The following is a 21,907-nucleotide window of genomic DNA, read 5'->3' as shown; positions in this document are numbered from 1 at the left end:
TGAAATTAAAAAGATATAAGATCCATTAATTAATATGTATCACTGCATGAAAAACACAAATTATGAATGTATTTAACAAGTCTCACTTTTATACACTGTCACTTTCATTGTGAACGAAAATGAATATATAATTCTGTAATATCTGAACTTTTACTATGTGCCTGTTACTTTTATAAAGAACTTTAATTTTTATTCAGAAATTTAAATATATTTTGACTGTGCCATTACACTTGTCCCATTTCCACCCCTTCATTCCCCTCCACCCTGAACACCCCTCCCCCACCATTCCCCCCTTTAGTTCATGTCCATGTGTCATAAGTTCTTTAGACTCAACATTTCCCATACTATTCTTGCCCTCCCCCCATCTATTTTCTACCTACCGTCTATGCTACTTATTCTCTGTACCTTCTCCCCACCTCTCCTCCTCCCACTCCCCTGTTGCTAACCCTCCATGTGATCTCCATTCTGTGGTTCTGTTCCTGTTCTATTGTTTGCTTAGTTTGCTTTTGTTTTAGGTGTGGTTGTTAATAACTGTGAGTTTGCTGTCCTTTCGCTGTCCATATTTTTTTCTTTTTCTTAGGTAAGTCCCTTTAACATTTCATATAATAAGGGCTTGGTGTGAACTCCTTGAATTTGACCTTATCTGAGAAGCACTTTATCTGCCCTTCCATCCTGAATGAAAGTTTTGCTGGATAGAGCAATCTTGGATGTAGGTCCTTGCCTTTCATGATTTGCAATACTTCTTTCTATTCCCTTCTTGCCTATAAGGTTTCTTTTGAGAAATTAGCTGACAGTCTGATGGGGACTCCTTTGTAGGTGACTGTCCCCTTATCTCTTGCGGCTTCTAGAATTCTCTCCATTTTAATCTTGGCTAATGTAATTATGATGTGCCTTGGCGTGTTCTTCCTTGGGTCCAACTTCTTTGGGACTCTCTGAGCTTCCTGGATTTCCTGGAAGTCTATTTCCTTTGCCAGATTGGGGAAGTTCTCCTGTATTATTTGTTCAAATAAGTTTTCCACTTGTTGCTCTTCCTCTTCCCCTTCTGGTACCCCTATAAATAGCATGTTGGAACATTTAATGATGTCCCGGAGGATCCTAAGCCTCTCTTCATTTTTTAAAATTCTTATTTCTTCCTTCTTTTGTTTGGTTTTTTCTTTCTTCCCTTGGTCCACTCCATTGATCTGAGTCCCAGTTTTGTTTCCATTACTATTTGTTCCCTGTGTATTTTTCTTCATTTCATTTAGTGTAGCCTTCATTTTTTCATCTAATTTGCAACCAAAATCAACCAGTTCTGTGAGCATTCTGATCACCAGTGTTTTGAGCTGTGCATCTGATAGGTTGGCTATCTCTTGGTTGCTTAAAAGTATTGACTCTGGGGCTTTGAGCTTGTTCTTCTGCTTGAGCCATAATTTTTGGTCAGGTCACACCTGTTATGTATGAGGGACGGAGCCTTACCTGTCCACCAGGGCGTGGCACCCCTGGTGGGTTGTGATGCTGTATGTGGGGGTGGGGTCAGAGAGGGGCCATGGTGTTTGTTCTGCTCTCTCTCAGATTTCAGTCCCCTCTGCTGCTTCCCACAAGCAAATTGGGCCCTTCTAGTGCTGGTTTCTGGGTGGGTGGGCTTGGGTACATTCTAAGACCCTGTGGATCTCTCCAACAAACTCTCCTGTGAGAGTGGGAGCCTTTCCCGGCACCTCAATCCCTGAAAATTTCTCCAGTTGGTGCCTTTAGGCTTTAATTCCCGGTGCTGGCGCCCTGGGTTGAGCAGTCTGTCTCACTGCTCATTTTTTTTGCCTGGTTTATCTGCCTGTGAATGTGTGACCATGGTCAGCCAGCTGCCTTGCACCCTCACTGGGTCTGCCCGTTGCCACCCCACACCTGGGATCTGCCAACCCCCACCTGTGCGCCTGGGTGGGTCCAGCCGCTTTTTCCTGCCTAGACCCCTCTCTGCCAGCCACTGACTCCACCATTCTTACTGGTCTGGATGAAGTTGTTTGTTGGACTTCCATACAGTTCAATTTTTTGTCTGTTTTGGTTGTGTTTCTGTTTCTAAATCTTTATTGTCCTTAAACTTGGTTGTGGGAGGAGGTACAATGTTTCTACCTATGCTTCCATCTTATAAAGAACTTTTAAAAAATGTTTTGATGCTTAAAACATCAAGTTCTAGTTAAAAACAGCATCCTGCGTAAGTGATTTTCCTGACAATACCAAGTAAGTGCGTACTGATTACTTCCTGTATGTATTATTTTAGGACCCAGAGTTTTCCTGCCTTCAAGATTTTAAAGAAAGTTTCTAATGAAATAATTTTGTATTTCTAATTACATAACACATCCAGAAATTAGTAATTTGTAAACCAGAACTATATTATACAATTAATTTTTTTAAAAACTTGTTTTCTACAGACCTGAGATAAGACTAGTTCAATGGGTTCTCTCCAATAGATAATTGGAAATTAGATATTTACCTAGTTCCAGTTAGGATGTGATATAACACTGAAGAATGTGCCACCTGACCACTGCCGCATAAGCAAGGCATTTAAAGACTCATAGAATTTTATCATAATTCTATGTAAGACCCTGGCTAAAGTCTGAGAATCATTCATTCACTAAAGATCTTTTATCTCTTAAATCATTACCTTTTAAAAAGCCCTATTGGGTTATAATTTGCACATTAATATTTTAATCAAATGATCCTATTAGAATTTACAAAGTATTTACTTTAAATATAATTGGATAGATGAATGTCACATAATAGAGACATGAGTGTTTGAGCCAGACAGACATGGATTTGAATTCTAGGTCTGCCCCTTATTAACTTTGTGATTTTGGACAAATTACTTAATCCCTGTAGGGTATTCTTTCCTTATAAATAAAACAGGTATAATACCACTAAAATTGCAGGGATTTTGTGAGGCTCAAATGAAAAATAATGTATGTATTAAATATCACTCATTGAATACATTTTTATTGACCATGCATACAGAGATAGTCACAATTCAAGAAGCATGTGGGAACTAAGGAAAACTTATCTCCTCAGTGAAATGAAGACTGTGTCTAATCCTCACCACACTGCAATAGAAGAGCATTTGTGAAGCCCTGCACAGTGTCTAATGTCCTAAAGATGTCACATATTGATATGACACTGTTGCTACTTGTTACTGACATAACAGGCAACTGATCATAGTTTTCAGTACTTGGTCCAGAAACTGATTAAAGTCCTAACAAATCACAAAAGCAGACAAACTAGATAGTTAATTTTTCTTTTAAAAATTAATTGCACTTTACTTTTTATGTGTGTATGGCACTCAGTGGACTCTTCCTCTAACAGATTATCAATCTTCTACACAACACTATCTTTGTGCACTTTCTTAGTGTTTCACATCAACTTGCTGGAATTCCTAAAATGTTTTTAAGTAAATTGTTTGAGTATAGACAACTAAAACACCTATTTTTTAAATTCCTTCACTCAAAACAGTCACTTTACACAAACAAGAGAGCAACACAGTCTATGATTCATTCATGAGGTTCAACAGAAATGCTAACCTGTGGTCACAGAGGCTAAAGCAGTTATTTTGTGGGATAATGACTGGTAAGAGGCATGTGGGAGGCCTGCTTTGATGGTATTATGCTATATTGTGTCCTGGGTGATTACAGGTATACATACCTGGTACGTGTACCTGTAATCACTTATTTGTAATTTAAAATTTGTTCACTTTAGTGAATGTAACAACTCAATACAAAAAAATCTACACTTAGTCCAAAGATCTATGGCTTTCCCTGATCTAAATACGTCACACTTTGTTTTCAAATTGTTTCTCCTTAAAGCTGTACAGAATTTTCCTTTGCAATTCCAAGACCAATACTGCCTGATTTCAACCACCCTAGAATCATCCCATAAATACAAGGTGGGGCAAAAGTAGATTTACAGTGGTGGGTATATAAAACACAGAGTTTATTCTTGTATTATTATGTGTTATTATTTTCCATGTGAATAGTTGTGTACTTTTCAATGTAGTTCTAGTTCGAAGAATCAAATGAATTAAATTATAAACTATAAAATAAGTGAAAGCAGAGATTATGTCTACATCAAACGACTTTATTAATATAAATCATGTCTAAATCAAAATTTAAAATTAACCTTATTCTAATAATGAACATATTCTTTTATTCTCCATTAACTCTTCAATCTGTAGGCTTCTTGTCTAGGAAGCACTTTATCTGTCCTTCCATTCTAAATGATAACTTTGCTGGATAGAGTCATCCAGGTTGTAGGTCCTTACTTTTCATCACTTTGAATACTTCTTGCCAGTCCCTTCTTGCCTGCTAAGTTTAAGAAATCAGCTGATAGTCCTATGGGAACTCCTTTGCAGGTAACTCTCTGCTTTTCTCTTGCTGCTTTTAAGATCAAGGTAAAGCTAAAGGAGTTCATCATCACTAAGACATTATTACATGAAATGTTAAAGGAATTTATTTAAGAAAAAGATGATCAAAACTATGAATATTAAGAGGGCAACAAATTCACAACTATTAACTGAAATCCAAAAGTAAAAAGAAAAATACAAACTAAGCAAACAACCAGAATAGGAACAGAATCATAGATATGGAGATCATTTGGAGGGTTAGCAACTGGGAGGGGGGAGGGGAAGGAATGGAGAGAAGGTACAGGGACTAAGAAGCATTACTTGGTAGGTACAAAACAGGGGGATGTCAAGAATAGTACAGGAAAAGGAGAAGCCAAAGAACTTATATGTACAACCCAGGGCATGAACTAAGGGGGGGGTGGTGACTGCTAGAGGGAAAGGAGATACCAGGTGGAGGGGGGTAAAGTGGGGAAAATTGGGACAAGTATAATGGCATAATCAATAAAATATGTATTTTTTAATTTTAGAGAGCTGGGGAAGGGAGGAAGAAAGAGAAAGTGAAACATCAACGTGTGGTTGCCTCTAGCACACCCCATACTGGGGATACGGCAACCCAGGCATGTGCCCTGACTGGGAATCAAACCGGCAATGCTTTGGTTCACAGGCCTGCACTCAATCCACTGAGCTATATCAGCCAGGGCATCAATAAAATATATTTTTAAAAAATCTTTAGTCTTCTACCACTAACTGAAATCCTTTCCCATTATTCCCTCCAATACATTTACTGACTGGAAGTATTATTCTTTCTAAAATAATGATTTGGCCCTGGCTGGTGTGGTTCAGTGGATTGAGTGCCAGCCTTCAAACCAAAGGGTTGCTGGTTCATTTCACTGTCCAGGCACATGCCTGGGTTTTGGGCCAGGTCGCCAGTTTGGTGGGGCAGGGGGAGGTGAGAAGCAACCACATACTGACGTTTCTCTCCCTTTCTTAATCTAAAAATAAATAAATAAAGTCTTTAAAATAATGACTTGTTCATTTTGTAAATGTGGTCAGAAACCAATGACTCTACAATGCCCTACTCTAAATTTCTGTCTGGTATTAATGACCTGCCAATGTGAGCCAAGTTCCTTGGAGGTCTTGCCTCCATGAACTGGCTCAGCTGGTTTGTTCACATTTTGTACTTTTCTTCAGCCAGCATGTTCTTTGTCGGCATCATTCTTTCTGCTTGGATTGCCTTTTCTTCCCATCAAAATCCTAGCCACTGGAATTTAAGAGCCAATTCACAAACTTCCTCCCCTAACTCAAAAACTAAGCATACCCTATTTAGAATTATTTTGTCTTCTGAATCCTTACCTCCTTAAAGGTAGTAACTGTTTTTTCAACTAGCCCTTAAACTACTTAAGAGTAAGAATTATCCTATTTCTTGTTATCTCCCAAATGCAATTAGTACATGGGTAGTGACATAAAAGCAACAAGACATGTGACCTTAGATATTCCTAACCTTATAATGCTGTAATTTCTTTACCCTTAATAGGAATAATAACACAATCCACTCTAAAGAATTGTAGTGAGAATTAAGTGAATTTCCACAGGTGAAGTGTGTGAAATAGTTCCAGGCAAACAGCACAATATGAAGTGTTTGCTTTCATTATCATCATCATCATCATCCTCGTTGTCCAAAGTTTTAAATCCAGGAATAAACTGAATTAGAAGACCCAATTCAGGTTGGAGAGGTAATAGAAGGAAATCTGAAAAAGCTTTTTAAAGAGTAAACAATTAAAGGAAAAAGGTTGTGGGCAAAGGAACCGGCACATGCAGAGAGAAGGTTTTAAGTAACCTGACAAAGTACCATGTCTTAATGAAATGGTGGTCTTCACAGAATACAGAAAAAAAAAAAAGAACCTAAATACTTAACCGGCCTTCCTATTTACTGATGCAACTACTAACACCTGATGTGAGGATTTTCACATGACACACTGTGCTGGTAATTTCAAGCTTGAGGGAAAAGATGCTGAAGGTGAGTTTTTAAATTTTTAACTAGACCCTTCTGACCTTTATAATCCATTTATTCACTATCAAAAAGACAAAGGAATATTGTCCATGGCTCTCACACTGAACCTTTGCTTAGTCAGAGAGACTCACCTGACCCAGGAGTAATAAGAGGCCCCTCTAATTCAAGTGCCTCATCTTCAGATTGGTCATCCAGCTTTTTCTTTTTTTTCTTTGTTGGATCTCTGGGCTTTTTCAAGAGAGAAAGTTCTTCAGGGTGTCTGATATCTGTTAAGATATGAAAACATTATTTTACTAGAATAACGGAAAATATAAACACTTTACATAAAGTAAATTCAAAATATCAGAATTCTTATATATTTTTATCTAAAAACCATAAGAAATTAAGCTTTATTTACAGGCAACCTTTTCAAGTTGCTTTTAACTGATTTTCTTCTAATTGAACTTTTCTGCCTTGTTTCAAATGGCTACAAATTTCTGTTTATTTTCACGTGAAGAATGTGATCAGGGGCAAAATAGTTAAATGAAAGTAACAAAGGAATTAAAGAATTCAAATAGGTATATATTATATTACATATTATATATTGGGTTGGACAAAAAGTATATTTAGTTTTTTTCCCATAAAACAAAAGACACACTTTTCATTTTCAACAATAACTTTATTGATTTTGATATTTTGAGTATGTCAGCTGTCTCCTGCATGGTATAACGTTGACTGTCCTCACTTCATGTCTTGATATGATCACTATCAACTTCAACTTGTATACCCAACCTGGAGCATCGTCTAGCAACAAATGTCCAGTGCCAAACTTCACAAACCACTTTTGACATGTTCGATCAATCACAGCACCTTCTCCATACACTGTACAAATCATTCTGCATTTCTGTTGTGTTTTTCCCTTTCTTGAAATAATGAAGCATAATGACAAAAATGTTGCTTATTTTCTTCCATCTTCAATATTAAAATGGCTACACAAAAATTCACCAATTTTAGTTTTTTAAAAAATTCATGCTGATATGACAACTGTCACAATACACCCTAACAAGATTGTTCTGAATAAAATTAAAGACAACTAAGCACTACTACGGCCATCTTATGGAAAACACTAAATGAACTTTTTGGCCAACCCAATATATTACCACGTCCATGAATTGCCAAGAATTGTTAACAAACTAATTCTTCCCCAAATGAGCTAAAGACTCAATGAAATCTTATTCAAAATTCCAACTTGCTTTTTTGTTTAAGTTGACTATAAAATTTGTATGCAAATGAGAACAATCTTATTCAAGTAGTCAATCTTACTCAATTGACTACCCAAGGCAATTTTTAAAAAGAATAATAAAACTGGAGGACTTATAGTACCTGATTTCAAGACATCATAAAGCTACAGCAATCAAGATGGTGCAATTATTTGCTGAATTATAAGACATACAGATCAAGACAATAGCAGAGGGCCCATAAAATAGCTGGTCAATTTTTCTGAACAAAGGTACCATGGCAATTAAAGAGAAAAGGGAAATCTTCTCAACAGTGCTAAACAGTCATATTTAAAAAAAATAACAATAGTCTTCACCTAACATATTATGCAAAAATTAATTCTAAATGGATCACAGACCTAAAAGAAAATATAAGCCGACAAAGATTTCTTATATAAGACACACACACCCCACATAAAAACCTGCTCTTTATCATTTTTTTAAAGCCAAAATGAAAAACCTACTCTTTGAAAGATACTGTTGAGATAACAAAAAGTCAAGCTGTATACTGAGACAAAATTTTCACAAAACATACACATATCTGGTAAAGGACTTATATCCAAAATAAAAAGAAAACCTACAGACCAATGCAGTAAAAATTTGGACAAGCACTTTGCCAAAGAATAACAGAACGGTTAAGCAACACATGCAGAGATGCCCAACACTACTGGTCAGGAAAACACAAATTAAAAACATGAGATAGCATTATGCATGCACCAGAGTAGCCAACATTATTATAAGACTGTTAGCCTGTGTTGGTGAGGATGTAGAGGTGGAACTAGAACTCTCATACCCAGTGGGTGAGAATGTGAAATGAGACTTTTTTTGGGGGGAGTGTTGGCAATTTATTCATTGTTGACACTATTACAGATGTCCCCCATTACCTCCCACTTTGCCCACCTCCACCCAGCTCCTGCCCCACCCCCAGTAATTTCTTATGAATTTAAACATATACAACTCAAACACTCCTAGTTATTTACTCAAGAACGTGAAAAACACATTTGTAATACCTTTATGCACAAAAGCCCAAACTGGAATAAGCTGAATAGATATTTTCATGGCAGTGGAATACTCACACAATGGAACACAACTCATCAGCAAACTACTGATACATACAATAATATATGTATATCTAAACCAAACCATTGCATTAAGTGCAAGAAGCGAATTAGAAATGGGTATATATTATATGATTCCATTCACAAAATTCAAAAAAAATGACAACAAATCTATAGTGACAGAGCAGATTGATGGTTGTCTGGCTAAAGTTTCAGGGCTGATGGAAATGCTCTGTATCCTAATTATGGTAGTTTCACAGATGTAAACATCTATCAAAATTCATCACACTGTACACTTTAAATAGGTTCAATTTTTTTCCGATTATACCAAAGTGAATTATTAAAAAATGTAAAGAGAAGAAGAGCCAAGGGGAGAAAAAGAAGAAGGGAGAAGCACTGGGTCTATACATCATAACGTTTGACAGCACCACACTGTATGTCAGAATATGAATCACTGAGTGGACAACAAAATACAAATCACTGCATGACTTGTAAGGCTACAGACTGCTAGGTCACTAGCAGGAGGTGTTCTTTTTATTTTGGATACAAGTCCTTTACCAGTCCTTTCTGGGGGATATTTATACCTGGCAGTTTGTACCTTCAGAAGCCCACAGTATCATAAATTCAGAAAGCTTCTTGTTTGTGGGGAAACTGAAACTAGGATAGACCACACTGCTGCAGGGCTGATGAGGCACAACTGGAGGTAGAGGCACACAGCCAATCCACCCGGATTCAAATGTCAACTCCACTATTTATTAGCTGTGTGACTTTGGGGGCAAGCTCCTCGACCTGTCAGTGTCTGAGTTTCCTCATCTGTACAGTGAGAATAGTGCACCTGAGGAGGTTGCTGTGGAAATTAAACAATGCACATGGGAAAAGTTCCTTGAACAGGGCAGGCACATAACAAGTACTTTAAGTATTAGGTGTTAATGCTTGGCTTTAACTTTAAAAAATATACAATAATTTGGAAATTACAAAAAATATAAATAATCAAAGACCTTTAAAACCTGTTCCTCAAAAATGGAATATGACTACATAAATAAGTGATCTTTTTAACAGATGTGTAAAATTCTACTCTGTAGATATATCATAATTTAACCATTCTTCTAATATTGTGTCCCTTACAAATGATGGTTGTACAAACACCTATGTACACATTTTCCCACATTTTATTTCTTTAGGAATACTGAAGTAGAATTACTGCATCAAGGGTTATAATAGTTTCAAGGCAAAAGTGAACAAGATGGGCATGTTATTTTTTTAAACTTGCTTATGTGAAAAACAGTACATTCATCTCCTTATTCAATTTTATATTTCTTAGTAGTGATGTATGTTTCAAGAATTTTTTAGACATACATACATATATATTGCCTTCTTTTGCTCTTTTTTCTATTATATTTCTTCAAATCAAAGTTAATTTGCATATAAAATTAACAGTGAAAATCACTGCAAACAACTTAGGACTTTAAAAAAATTTTATATACACTTTATCCCATGTTTAAAAAAAGAAGTCCAAAAACATCTTTGAATAGCTATATATGGATTTCTTTGTTTCTCTGTTGGTTCTTTGAATTTTACCATTAGGAACCCCCACCTTTTTTTATAGTTGTTCAGGTACAGTTGTCTCCATTTTCCTCCCACCACTCCCACTCACCCCAGCCATCCCCACCTCCCACCCTTGATCCTACCGCCCTTTGGCTCTGTCCATATGTCCTTTATACATGACCATTAGGAACACTTTGATACACATTAGGTTTTTGTTCTCTGTATTTTATAGGCTATTTCTGGGGGACATTTTTTGAAACAAAAATAGAATTACCCCAAAAACTGTCCTGAACAGAGAGAGCTTACCAGACAGTACGTGAACATAACTACTTTTTAATTACTAATAAACTTGGGGTAAGTACATCTTAAGGACTAAACAGCAGAAGTCACGTTAAAAATAAATGCTATTCCTTAAATTCTATCACTTTCTCAAAAGCTTCTACCTGTATCTGGTTTCTTTTTAAATTTAAAAATAGGCCAGCATATCCTTTACCTAAAGTTACACAATTAAAAATCAAGTATTTTCTTCATTCTTATATATCCAAAGTATAAAGAAGTAAACCCATTTATCCTCAAATGTAATTTTTGGTGTTTGATGCATTAGCACTAATTGCTGATTATGTAGATTCAGAAACTCTTAAGCTATTTCAGGTATATCTTTTGAGTCATATTATTTAATTAATCAAATCAAATCAAATCATTTCTTCGATTACTTTGAAAAGGAACAGATTCAACATTCTAAGAGACCTAATGATCTATGAGCTGCACGTTAGTGTGCCCATGCTAAACAACTCTCAGTGCTCCTAGTTTTAAATGCCATCACTGCCCATGTCAGTAGAATACCCTACAGCGAGGTGACATGCTAAACCCTATTCAATGCAAAGCTTCCTAGGGGCAATGATTGACAGATATTTGAGAAAGGCCTCTGTGGTAAGATTTCTAGAGATGTCCCCTTAAAATTCCTGTCCCTGGGTATACAGTCATACACTGATCAAGGAACTGCTGTGAAGAGGATTTGCAAATGGAATTAGAGTTATTAATTGATGGATTTTTAGGGAGAATATCTTGGATTGTTTGGGTATATCTGGTGAAATCACATGAGGCCTTCCTTCCAAATAGAAAAGGAAGAAGAGAAAAGCAAATGAGAGATGGGACAGAAGGAAAGGTTCAAAGACTAAGATTTAAAGACTAAGAAGGACTAGGTGTGTTGCTGCTGGCTTTGAAGATAGAAAAAGGGGACCATAAGCTAAGGATTCAGGGCCTCGAGAAGCTGAGAATGACCTCTGGCAGATAAACTAGAGGGAACTTCAGTTCTACAACCACATGGAACCAAATACTACCATACAAAATTCTTTCTCAGAGCCTTCAGGAAGAAACATAGCCCCACAGACACCTCAATTTCAGCCTCATAAAACTCTAACCATAGGTAGGACCCAGGTCAGCCATGCTGTGCTGGAACTTTTAGCCTGCAGAAACTGTGAGATAATAAATTTATGTTGTTTTAGGCTGCTAAGTTTATAGTATTTGTTATGGCAGCCATGGAAAACTCAGAGATCCTAACATGAAAGAGACCAAATGAAAAGAAAAAGAAAAACAACTGAGAGAAACAACTAATGCAGAGAACAAAAGAACAAAACAAAAATTAATTTCAAGTCTATGAAACATAAGATAATTGCACCAATGAAGAGTCCTTTCCTGTCTTCTTTTTTAAAAACTATTTTGTTGAGGCTTAATTTACATAATGCCTACAAACCTGAAATTTATTCATGAATACCTGGGTAACAAATATCCAGATAAAAATATACTGAAAATTAAAACTGATACCCACAATTATAAAAATACTATAGAAGAGAAATAAAGTCAGGTAACAGGATCAATCCAAGAACAAGGTCTAATTACCGGCACAGAAAGAACAGAGGTTAAAACAAAGGAGGGGAGAACTGGGGCACATTACTATGAAATTTTTAAATGGCAGGAAAACGATCCTGTAAATTTCCAGAGAGAAAAAGCAGTCTACAAAGAAAGGGTGAAAATAAAATTTAAGAACACTATCAGAATTATTAATAGCAACACTGGAAGCTAAAATATAACTGAACAATGACTTCCCAATTCTGAGAGTAAATAATTTTCAACCCAATGATTCTATCAAAGGTCAAAATTAAGACATTTTCAAATATAACATCTCAAAAACTTACATCCCATTCACCTTTTTCTTAGTTACATTGATGGAGGATATAGCCCATCAAAAAATGGCAAGAGTTGAGAGAGAGGACAATTTCTTTGGACAAAGGTGAAGGGAAGCCCTGGGGCTGTGATGGTGCACCTTGGCCTAGAAAATATCCACCCCAGATTACTGAAGCAGGATAAAGAGGCTGCAGAGTATTTCCAGGAAAAAAAGGGTGGAGGCAGATTATCATCAGATTATGTATCTGATCATGAATACTATAGAGAATGTGGAATGTAGAACAATCAGCAAGAGATACACTGGTTGAAAAGTAGCAAATGGTAAACAAAAAGGCATATGAGAGAGAAAAAGTAAAAGTATACACTTTGGTTCAGCATGTAAGAATACTTACCTTGTTAAAATATACACAATGGTACTGATTCATCCAAAAATTGTAATAGTTATAATAAAAGGGGGCAAAGCTGAACAAAAAGAAATGAACAAATATCTAAAACTAGTAAATCTACAAATAACAGTATAAGCACATTATTTAAGTAATGTAACTAAATATCAGAAACACTAAAAATAAAAAAAGGAAAAAATGGTAGGAAATGTGATTAGGGGAATGGCTTTTTAACTTTAACTCTGCATCTATTGCTTTGATAATTTTTTTTAAGGCTCCTGCTTACTAGGTAAAGAATGTATTGGAACACACGAGAATGGATCAAGGAGACTGGGATGCTATCGAATCTAAGGATGGCGATATAGTCTAGTTGAGCAGAAGTGGCAGAGGTGGGAAGATATGAAAAGATTCAAGATATATCTTGGGAGGCAAAATTAACACTTTCCTGTGGTTGATAATATATAGATGAGTAAGAGATGCTAAGAATGACTCCCAAGTTTCTAGTATGTGCATATCTGGGATGGTGGTACATTTTGCTGCTACAGAAACTTCTAACTGACAGAGTAAGGGAGGAGGGAGCATGGAGATTTGGTAAGGAATACTATGAGCTCAGTTTTGAACATGTTCAATTTGAAATGTCTCTGAAAGAAACAGTTTTATTACTATAGTGTTTCAGTGAGCAAATGAAGGCTTTCAAAAAAGGTATATGGCTAGGAAAAAATATCAAGGATAAATAAAAAATGGAGGGTCTCAACTAAGATGAAGTACAGGGACTTGATTTACCCTCCTGCATAAATTAACCAGTAAGAAAGGAAAAGAAAGGTTTTCAGATACTAGACGAGAAGCACAAGAGAAGAGGAAAAAAAGACCTGGACGAGCCCTTTGAGTAAACCAGTCTACTGCCTAGTAGTAGTGCAGTGAGGGTTGGGAGATGCAAACAGAGCCTTGTCTTACTGATTTGAGATCTGAGACAGAGTTCAGGGAGGCCAAGAAATAGCCAGAATTTATGGGTCAGAGTACTGAAGAGAAGGGAGCTCCACTGAGAGCCAAGGAGATCTGCACTTAACTGCTAGAGTCTGCTGAATACTAATCTGTGCATTTGTGAGAGAAAGGCCTCCTTATACACAGATATAGAAAAGAATCCCCAGAAGGAAATCAGCCCCAGACTAAAGGCACTTCTAGACCTACCCTAACAGTTTAAAAGCAGGATCGAAACGATTCCAACTAATCTGACTGCTGACCAGAAAAAGAAAGCAAACAAGTACTTAAAAAGAAATCCAGCCAACAATGAAAAATATAATAGAGTCCAGTATTCAATCAAAAATTACCAGGCATAAAAGAGGTGGGAAAATAGGACCCCTTACCACAAGTAAAGGGGGAAAAAAGAAAGTAAAAAAGATAGAACTATAAGAGTGACAACATGGACGGACCTTGAAAATATTATGCTAAGTGAGGAAGAGCTAATAAGACCCATATGATTTCACTCATATGTGGGATATAGAACTAGAAACTCACAGTCACAGACAACAGTATGTTATCAGAGGGAACGAGGTGGGAGAGGACAGAAGATGATTTGACTTTGGGGTGGTGTGCACACAATGCAATATACAGATCATATATCATAGAAATGTACACTTAGAACCTGTATGATCCTATGCCACCCATTAAGTTTAATTTTAGAAAAAAACTACAATGACAGAGTCAGTAATCAAAGATATTGAAGTAGCTTTTATAAATGTACTCCATATGTTAAAATAAAGGAAAGCATAAACATGAGGAAAATAAAAGATTTGTGTATTTTTAAAAGGCCAAAAGCAAACTTCTAGTAATGAAAAATATATTTGAAATGAAAAATACACTGGACAGGATTATCAACAAATAAGCAGAAGATCAATGAACTTAAAGTAATGGACACTATTCAAATGAAGCACAGAGAATAAAGACCGAAAAAAGGAACACAGTGTCAGTGACCTTTGGAAGAATAATCAGTCCCAAAGGATGATAGAGGTGTGGGAAGGAAAGGATGGGAGGTGTGGGAAGGGACTCTAAAAATTATCTGAAGGACTACTAGTTGAAAATTATCCGGATTTGACAAAGATCATAAATCTGGAGATCTAAGAAAAACAACAAACCTATAACAGAATAAACCTAAGAAAAACTATACCAAAACACATGAGGGTTAAGCTGCCGAAAACCAGGATAAAGATAATTCCTAAAAGGCTATATAAAGAGGAACACATAAAAGAGAGATAACAGATTTCTCTGAAATACAAATTATCAGGGGAGAAGGAGTCCTGAACACTCACTCAGTTGCAGTATCAAAAATTAAGGCAAAATCAAGACTTCATAAACAAAAAGTGAAAAAAAAACATTACCAGCAGACCCACACTATAAAAAGGTCATATGAAGTCTTTCAGGCAGAAGAAATCCAACACACAGAAAGTATCCTCACAACGAGCACCGAAAAATACTCAGTGTGGAGGCAATTACAAAAAAAAAATCCGCCCTGGCTGGTGTAGCTCAGTGGATTGAGCACGGGCCTGCGAACCAGACAGTCGCGGTTCGATTCCCAGTCAGGGCACATGCCTGGGTTGCAGGCCAGTTCCCAGCAGGGGACGCATGAGGGGCAACCATACATTGATGTTTCTCTCCCTCTCCCTTTCCCTTCCCCTCTAAAGATAAATAAATAAAATCTTAAAAAAAAAAAAAAGGCAGTGAAAAAACTTAAAAAAAAAATCCTATTTTCTAATATTTTCAAAAGACTGGTAGATTTAAACCCAACCACAGTGATAAATTAAATATAAATGTCCTACAGTTTATAAAAGGGCAGGGATTATCAGAATAGAGTTTAAAAAGCTGCCTTAACTATATATTGTTTACAAGAAATCCAGTTTAAAGACACAGGCAGATTAAAAGAAACAGGATAGAAAAAGACAGTGTATCTTTTGTTATCAGAGAAGGTATATTTCAAAACAAACGATGTATCAGGAATACAGAAATTCATTTCATAGTAATAACAGAGTAAAAATCCTTCAAGAGTACCTAACAATTTTAAATGTGTATACATACTAATACTTCAATAAAACTGACAGAAGTGAAAGGAGTAAGAACAAATCACATAATTGAAGATTTCAGTATCCCTCTCTTAACAACCAATTTGCCCTGTCATTCACAGAAAATTCCCATCCAATGGCAAGAACATAATTCTTTCACATGCACATAAAAATTTTACATTCTTGAGATAAACTTTAATCCTGATGTATTCTTCTTTTTTATTTTTAAAAACATTTCTTTTTAAAATTCTTTTTATTTTATTTATTTCTAGAGAGAGGGGCAGGGACAGAGAAAGAGAAGGAGAGATATCTTGTGGTTGGCTTTTGTGGGGACCTGGCCTTGTGCCAGGCATGTGCCCTTGACTGGGAATCAAGCCAGTGACCCTTTGGTTCACCGGCCGGCACACAATCTACTGAGCCACATCAGTCAGGACTGTTCATCTTTTTTATATATTGCTATATTCAATTTGCCAAAATCTTGTTAAGGATTTTTGTATTTATGAAAAAAACCATTAAAGAGATCATAAACTGGTGTTCATCAAAATTAAAACTTTTGTTCTTCAACGGACGCTTAATGAAATTAAAAGCCAGACAGTAAAAAATATTTGTAAAACATATCTAATAAATGTTCCATATTCAGAATATGCAGAAATGCTTATAACCCAATAAGATGGCAGACAAGCTTTTTTTTTTTTAAAGGAAAGCAAAGGATTCAAACAGACATTTTATCCAAGAAGAATATACGTGGTGGTAGCCCTGCCCAAAGCATATACACGAAGCAACAAATGAATGCATGAATAAGTAGAACAACAAATCTCTCTCCCCCCAGCCTCCTCATGCCTCCCTTCTTCTCTCTCTCTAAAGTCAGTTATTAAAAAACATTCTAAAAAAGGAATATACACAGTGGCAATTAAACACATGAAAAGATGCAAGTATCATTAATCATTAAGATAATGCAAACTGAAGCCACAAAGAGATGTTACCCCACATCCAGCAGAATAGCCTAAACTAGAAAAATGTTACCAGTAGTTTAAGTGATTTTCCATTTGGTTTTCATCTTTACCTTCACAGAAAAAGTAATATGCACTGTTTGTTTTGTTTGGGGTAGTAGTTTTTCATTCCACGGTTAAGTGAGGCATTACAGTATTTGTCTTTGTCTGACTTAATTTCACTGAGCATAAGCCTTCAAGGTCCATATATGCTGTTGTTGCAAATGACAACTTCCATCACTGCACCATTATTTATGAATAATATTCTGTTGTGTGTGTGTCTGTGTTTACATCTTTATCCATACATCTGTTAATAGACACTTAGGTTGTTCCCAACGCCTATGGTTGTTACAATATTGGCTATTTAAAAAAATATTGACTATGAATATGGAGTACAGTGTTTTAATTTCCTGTAACATTATGGGAGTGGGAGCCTAGAAATAGACCTATATAACATAGTCAATTCATCTCTGGCAAAGGAACAAAGCCAATTCAATGGAGAAAAGATAATTTCTTTCTCTTTTAAAGTTTTTAAAGTTAAAAGTATTAGGGTAACATTGTAAATTACATTAGACAGGTTTGGATGTACAACTTTTTAATACATTAGCTGTACACTCCATTGTGTGTTCACCACCCAAAGTCTAGTCTAGTCTTCCATCACCATATATTTGACCCCCTTTATTCTGTGTACTACCTGAATCCCCTTCCCCTATGGTAACCACCATTCCATTGTGTGTTATCTCTGAGTTTACATATGTAGGTTTTTATGTGGCTATAAATTTAGAATCAGTTGAGTGAATACCTAAGAGCATAATTGCTGAATCATATGGTAAGAGTATGCTTAATTTTGTAAAGAAACTGCCAATTTATGGACTTCCGCCAAGATGGAGGCATAGGTGGAAACACTGTACCTCCTCGCACAACCAAGTTTAAAGACAACAAAGTTTTAGTCACAAAAACGCTGCCAAAACACAGAACATTGAACTATATGGACCCTTCAGCCAGACCAGAAGGAGGGGGGGAGCCAGCGACTGGCAGAGCCAGCGACTGGAAGAGTGGTGTAGGGCAGGAAAGATAAGCCTGACCAACCCAGGAGCACAGGCAGCCGTGGGCGAATCCCAGGTGTGGGGTAGCAACGGGCAAAACCAGTGAGGCTGCAAGGCAGCAGGCTGGCTGAGGTCACACATTTATGCACAGATAAACCAGCAAAGGAGTGAGCAGTGAGACAGACTGCTCTGGCCCCAGCTGCGGGAAGCAGCAGAGGGGACCACCATTGCCCCTCTTTGACCCCGCCTCCATATACATCAGCACAAACCAGTCACCTGGGTGGCCCTGCCCTGGTGAACACCTAAGGCTCTGCTTCTCAAACATTACAGGCACGAACAGACCAAAACATGGCTCAACAAGAACTCAAAACCCCAGAGCCAATAACTCTAAGCAACCAAGAAATAGGAAAACTTTCAGACGCACAGTTCAAAACACTGGTGATCAGGATGCTCACAGAACTGATTGATTTTAGTCACAAATTAGAGGAACATATGAAGGCTAAACTAATTGAAATGAAGGGAACCAACAGGAACATATGAAGGCTAAACTAAGTGAAATTAATAGGAAACCAATAGCAATGGGAAGGAAACTGGGACTCAAATCAAGGGAGTAGACCACAAGGAAGGAAAAAATGACCAAACAGAAAAATATGAAGAAACAAGAATTCAAAAAAATGAGGAGAGGCTTAGGAACCTCCAGGACATCTTTAAACACTCCAACATCTGAATTATAGGGGTATCAGAAGGGGAAGAAAAACAGCCACAAGTGGAAAACTTATTTGAACAAATAATAAAAGAGAACTTCCCCAATCTGGCAAAGGAAATAGACTTCCAGGAAATCCAGGAAGCTCAGAGAGTCCCAAAGAAGTTGGACCCAAGGAGGAACACACCAAAGCACATCATCATTACATTAGCCAAGATTAAAATGAAGGAGAGAATCCTAGAAGCAGCAAGAGATAAGGGGACAGTCACCTACAAAGGAGTTCCCATCAGACTGTCAGCTGATTTCTCAAAAGAGACCTTACAGGCAAGAAGGGAATAGAAAGAAGTATTCCAAGTCATGAAATCCCAAGAACTACATCCAAGATTGATTTATCCAACAAAGCTTTCATTTAGAATGGAAGAGCAGATAAAGTGCTTCTCAGATAAGGTCAAGTTCAAGGAGTTCATCATCACCAAGCCCTTATTATATGAAATGTTAAAGGGACTTATCTAAGGAAAAGAAGATAAAAAAGATGAACAGTGAAAAGATAGCAAACTCACAGTTATTAAGAACCACACCTAAAACAAAAGCAAACTAAGAGGACAGCTAGATCAGGAGCAGAACCATAGAAATGAAGATCACATGGAGGGTTAGCAACAGGGGAGTGGGAGGAAGAGAAGGGGGGAGAAGGTACAGAGAATAAGTAGCATAGACGGTAGGTAGAAAATAGACAGGGGGAGAGCAACAATAGTATAGGAAATATAGAATCTAAAGAACTTATGACACATGGACATGAACTAAAGGTGGGGAATGGGAGGGAGGGGGTGTGCAGAGTGGGGGGGATGGGACAACTGTAATGGCATAATCAATAAAATATATTTTTTAAAAAAGAAGACCACATAAAAAAAAGGAACTGCGAAATCTAACAGAATTTTTCAAACACCGGTGATAGAACCGGACATCACTACGTGCAAAAAAATGAGTCTAGACCCAGACCTTTCACTTTTCACAAAAATTAACTAAAAAAATATCACAGGCCCAAATATCACATGGAAAACTATAAAATCCCTAGATGATAACATAGGAAAAAAATCTAGATGGCCCTGGGGTTGGCAGTGACTTTTTAAGTACGAGAAAAGCATAATCCTCCCCAAAACGTAACTGATAAGATGAAGTTCATTAAAATTAATTTCTGCTCTGTGAAAGGAACTGTCAAAGGTAATGAAAAGACAAGCCATAGATGGGAAAAAATAACTGCAAAAGACTTATCTGATAAAGGACTATTATCCAAAATATATAAAGAACTTTTCAAACTCAACAATAAGACAACAAACAAAAACAGGCCAAAGACCTTAACGAACTTCACAAAGGAAGATGTACAGATAGAAAAGGAGCCTATGAAAAGATGCTCCACATCATATGTCATTAGGGAATTGCAAATTAAAATGAGACACCACCCCACATTTTATTAGAATGGCCACAATGCAGGCCACTGTCAATACCAATTGACAATGGCCAATTGGTGACAATTTAGAGCAACAGGAACTCTCATTCATTGCTGGTATAAATGCAAAATGGTAACAACTTTGGAAGACAGTTTGGTAGTTTCTTACAAAACTAAACACATTCTTACCATCTGATCCAACAATCACATTCCTTAGTATTTACCCAAAGGAGTTGAAAATATTAATGTCCACACAAAATCCTGCACATGGATGTTTACAGCAGCTGTGTTTACACTTGCATAACTTGGAAACAACCAAGATGTCCTTCAACAGGAGAATGTATAAACTGTGGTTACATCTACACAATGAAATATTTTTTAGTACCAGGAAGAAATGAGCTACCAAGCCATGAAAGGACATGGAGAAAACTTAAATGCCTATTATTAAGTAAAAGTAACCAATCTGAAAAGGTTATACTCTATGATTCCAACTGAAAGACATGTTGGAAAAGGCAAAACTACAGAGACAGTAAAGAAATTAGTGATGCCCAGGGCTGGGGGAGGGCAAGAAGAATAGAGCATTACTAAACAGGCAGTTCAAAATAGAAGAAACTCAGATTAGATGGCCAGTAAAGATACAAAAACATACTTAAGTTTATAAACTAAAATGAAATTGTATATTTTTTTCACTCAGAGAAGCAAACACTAAAAACTGACAACTCAAGTGTTAGTGATGATTTGGAATAAGGGGCTTTCATACATTGAGGGCTGGAACGTAAATTGGTATGACCACTTGGGAGAGCAATTTGACAGACTATGAAATAAATTACGTATACACTTAAAACAAAACAATTCCACTTCTCATTTAAACACTCAAGAGAAGTTCCTGCACACACATTCATAGAAGTAACATAGCAATGGAAGTAACACATATTTTGGGGTATATATTTATACATAGATATGAATATATGCATGTGTGTGTTTATGTATTTTTAAAAGTACTAGGAGGACACACACTAAATTTATGACAGTAGTTGCTTTTTGAAGGAAATTAAGAGAATGTAACTGAAGAACTTCACCTATATTATTTTGACTTACGAGTTTGACAAAATTATGTCAACTATTAAATTACCTGTAATTTTCTATACTTAAATTTTTCCTTAAAATTCCATTAAACATGAGAACCATTATCATTTTAGAGTCATTAGATCAAAATAGTAGCGTCAATCTACCTGTATTTCCCCCTAATCTAGCAATTTTCAAACTTTTTAATGTCATGGCCCACATAGACTAGTTAGTAAAATTCTATGGCACACCAAAAATGTATTTTTTGCTAATCTGACCCCCCCCCCAAATAGGTATAACTAGGTTTAACTTTGATTCATTCACCTGGACAGCTACTGTTGTGTTGTCATTTCTATTTGACAATGTAAGGGAAAAGAGGTCAGTGCCCCACTGTTTTAAAAGTTCTTGCGGCACACTGGATGAAAATTACTGCTCTAATCTACAGCACAAAAGAGTTATATGCTAGCGGTAAAGACAACAGTTCACATTTTCTCTGATAGTTGAATTACTTCCAGTCACATGACATAACTGGGTCAGGTCAGCCAAAATTAATCCACATCTCATTTTCAGAAAGCATGAGCAGAATCACTGCAAGAGTGTTCAAATTGTAGACTGGTTAAGGAAGACAACACTCATGGTCATTTCCTTAGAAGCTGTGTCAGGCCTTTAATGAAGGAAGTGACATAATCTGTCTGAATCACTAAAATCAAATAGTGACTTATGTGAAGGAAACACTGCAAAAACTACATCCCTCTGAAAATAATACCCGTTTCCTTCTTGTTCTCTTCTCCTTCCCATAAAAATAAGTCA

General features: G+C 36.6%; 1 protein-coding gene across 8 annotated transcripts in view; it reads right to left on the bottom strand.

Moving 5' to 3' along the window:
* FERMT2 (FERM domain containing kindlin 2) overlaps positions 1–21,907 on the bottom strand; it is an 85,326-nt gene that overhangs the window by 28,125 nt on the left and 35,294 nt on the right. For all 8 annotated transcript variants that reach the window (XM_053669984.1, XM_053669989.1, XM_053669983.1 and 5 more), the window contains one exon: positions 6,503–6,637. In XM_053669984.1, the coding sequence (XP_053525959.1) occupies positions 6,503–6,637 (135 nt within the window). The remainder of the gene's footprint in view (positions 1–6,502; positions 6,638–21,907) is intronic.

This window comes from Artibeus jamaicensis, unplaced genomic scaffold, assembly GCF_021234435.1.
Source record: "Artibeus jamaicensis isolate MK-2021 breed Jamaican fruit bat unplaced genomic scaffold, CSHL_Jam_final contig_548, whole genome shotgun sequence".
Classification (NCBI taxonomy): domain Eukaryota; kingdom Metazoa; phylum Chordata; class Mammalia; order Chiroptera; family Phyllostomidae; genus Artibeus; species Artibeus jamaicensis.
This window is presented reverse-complemented; position numbering and strand designations above follow the sequence as displayed.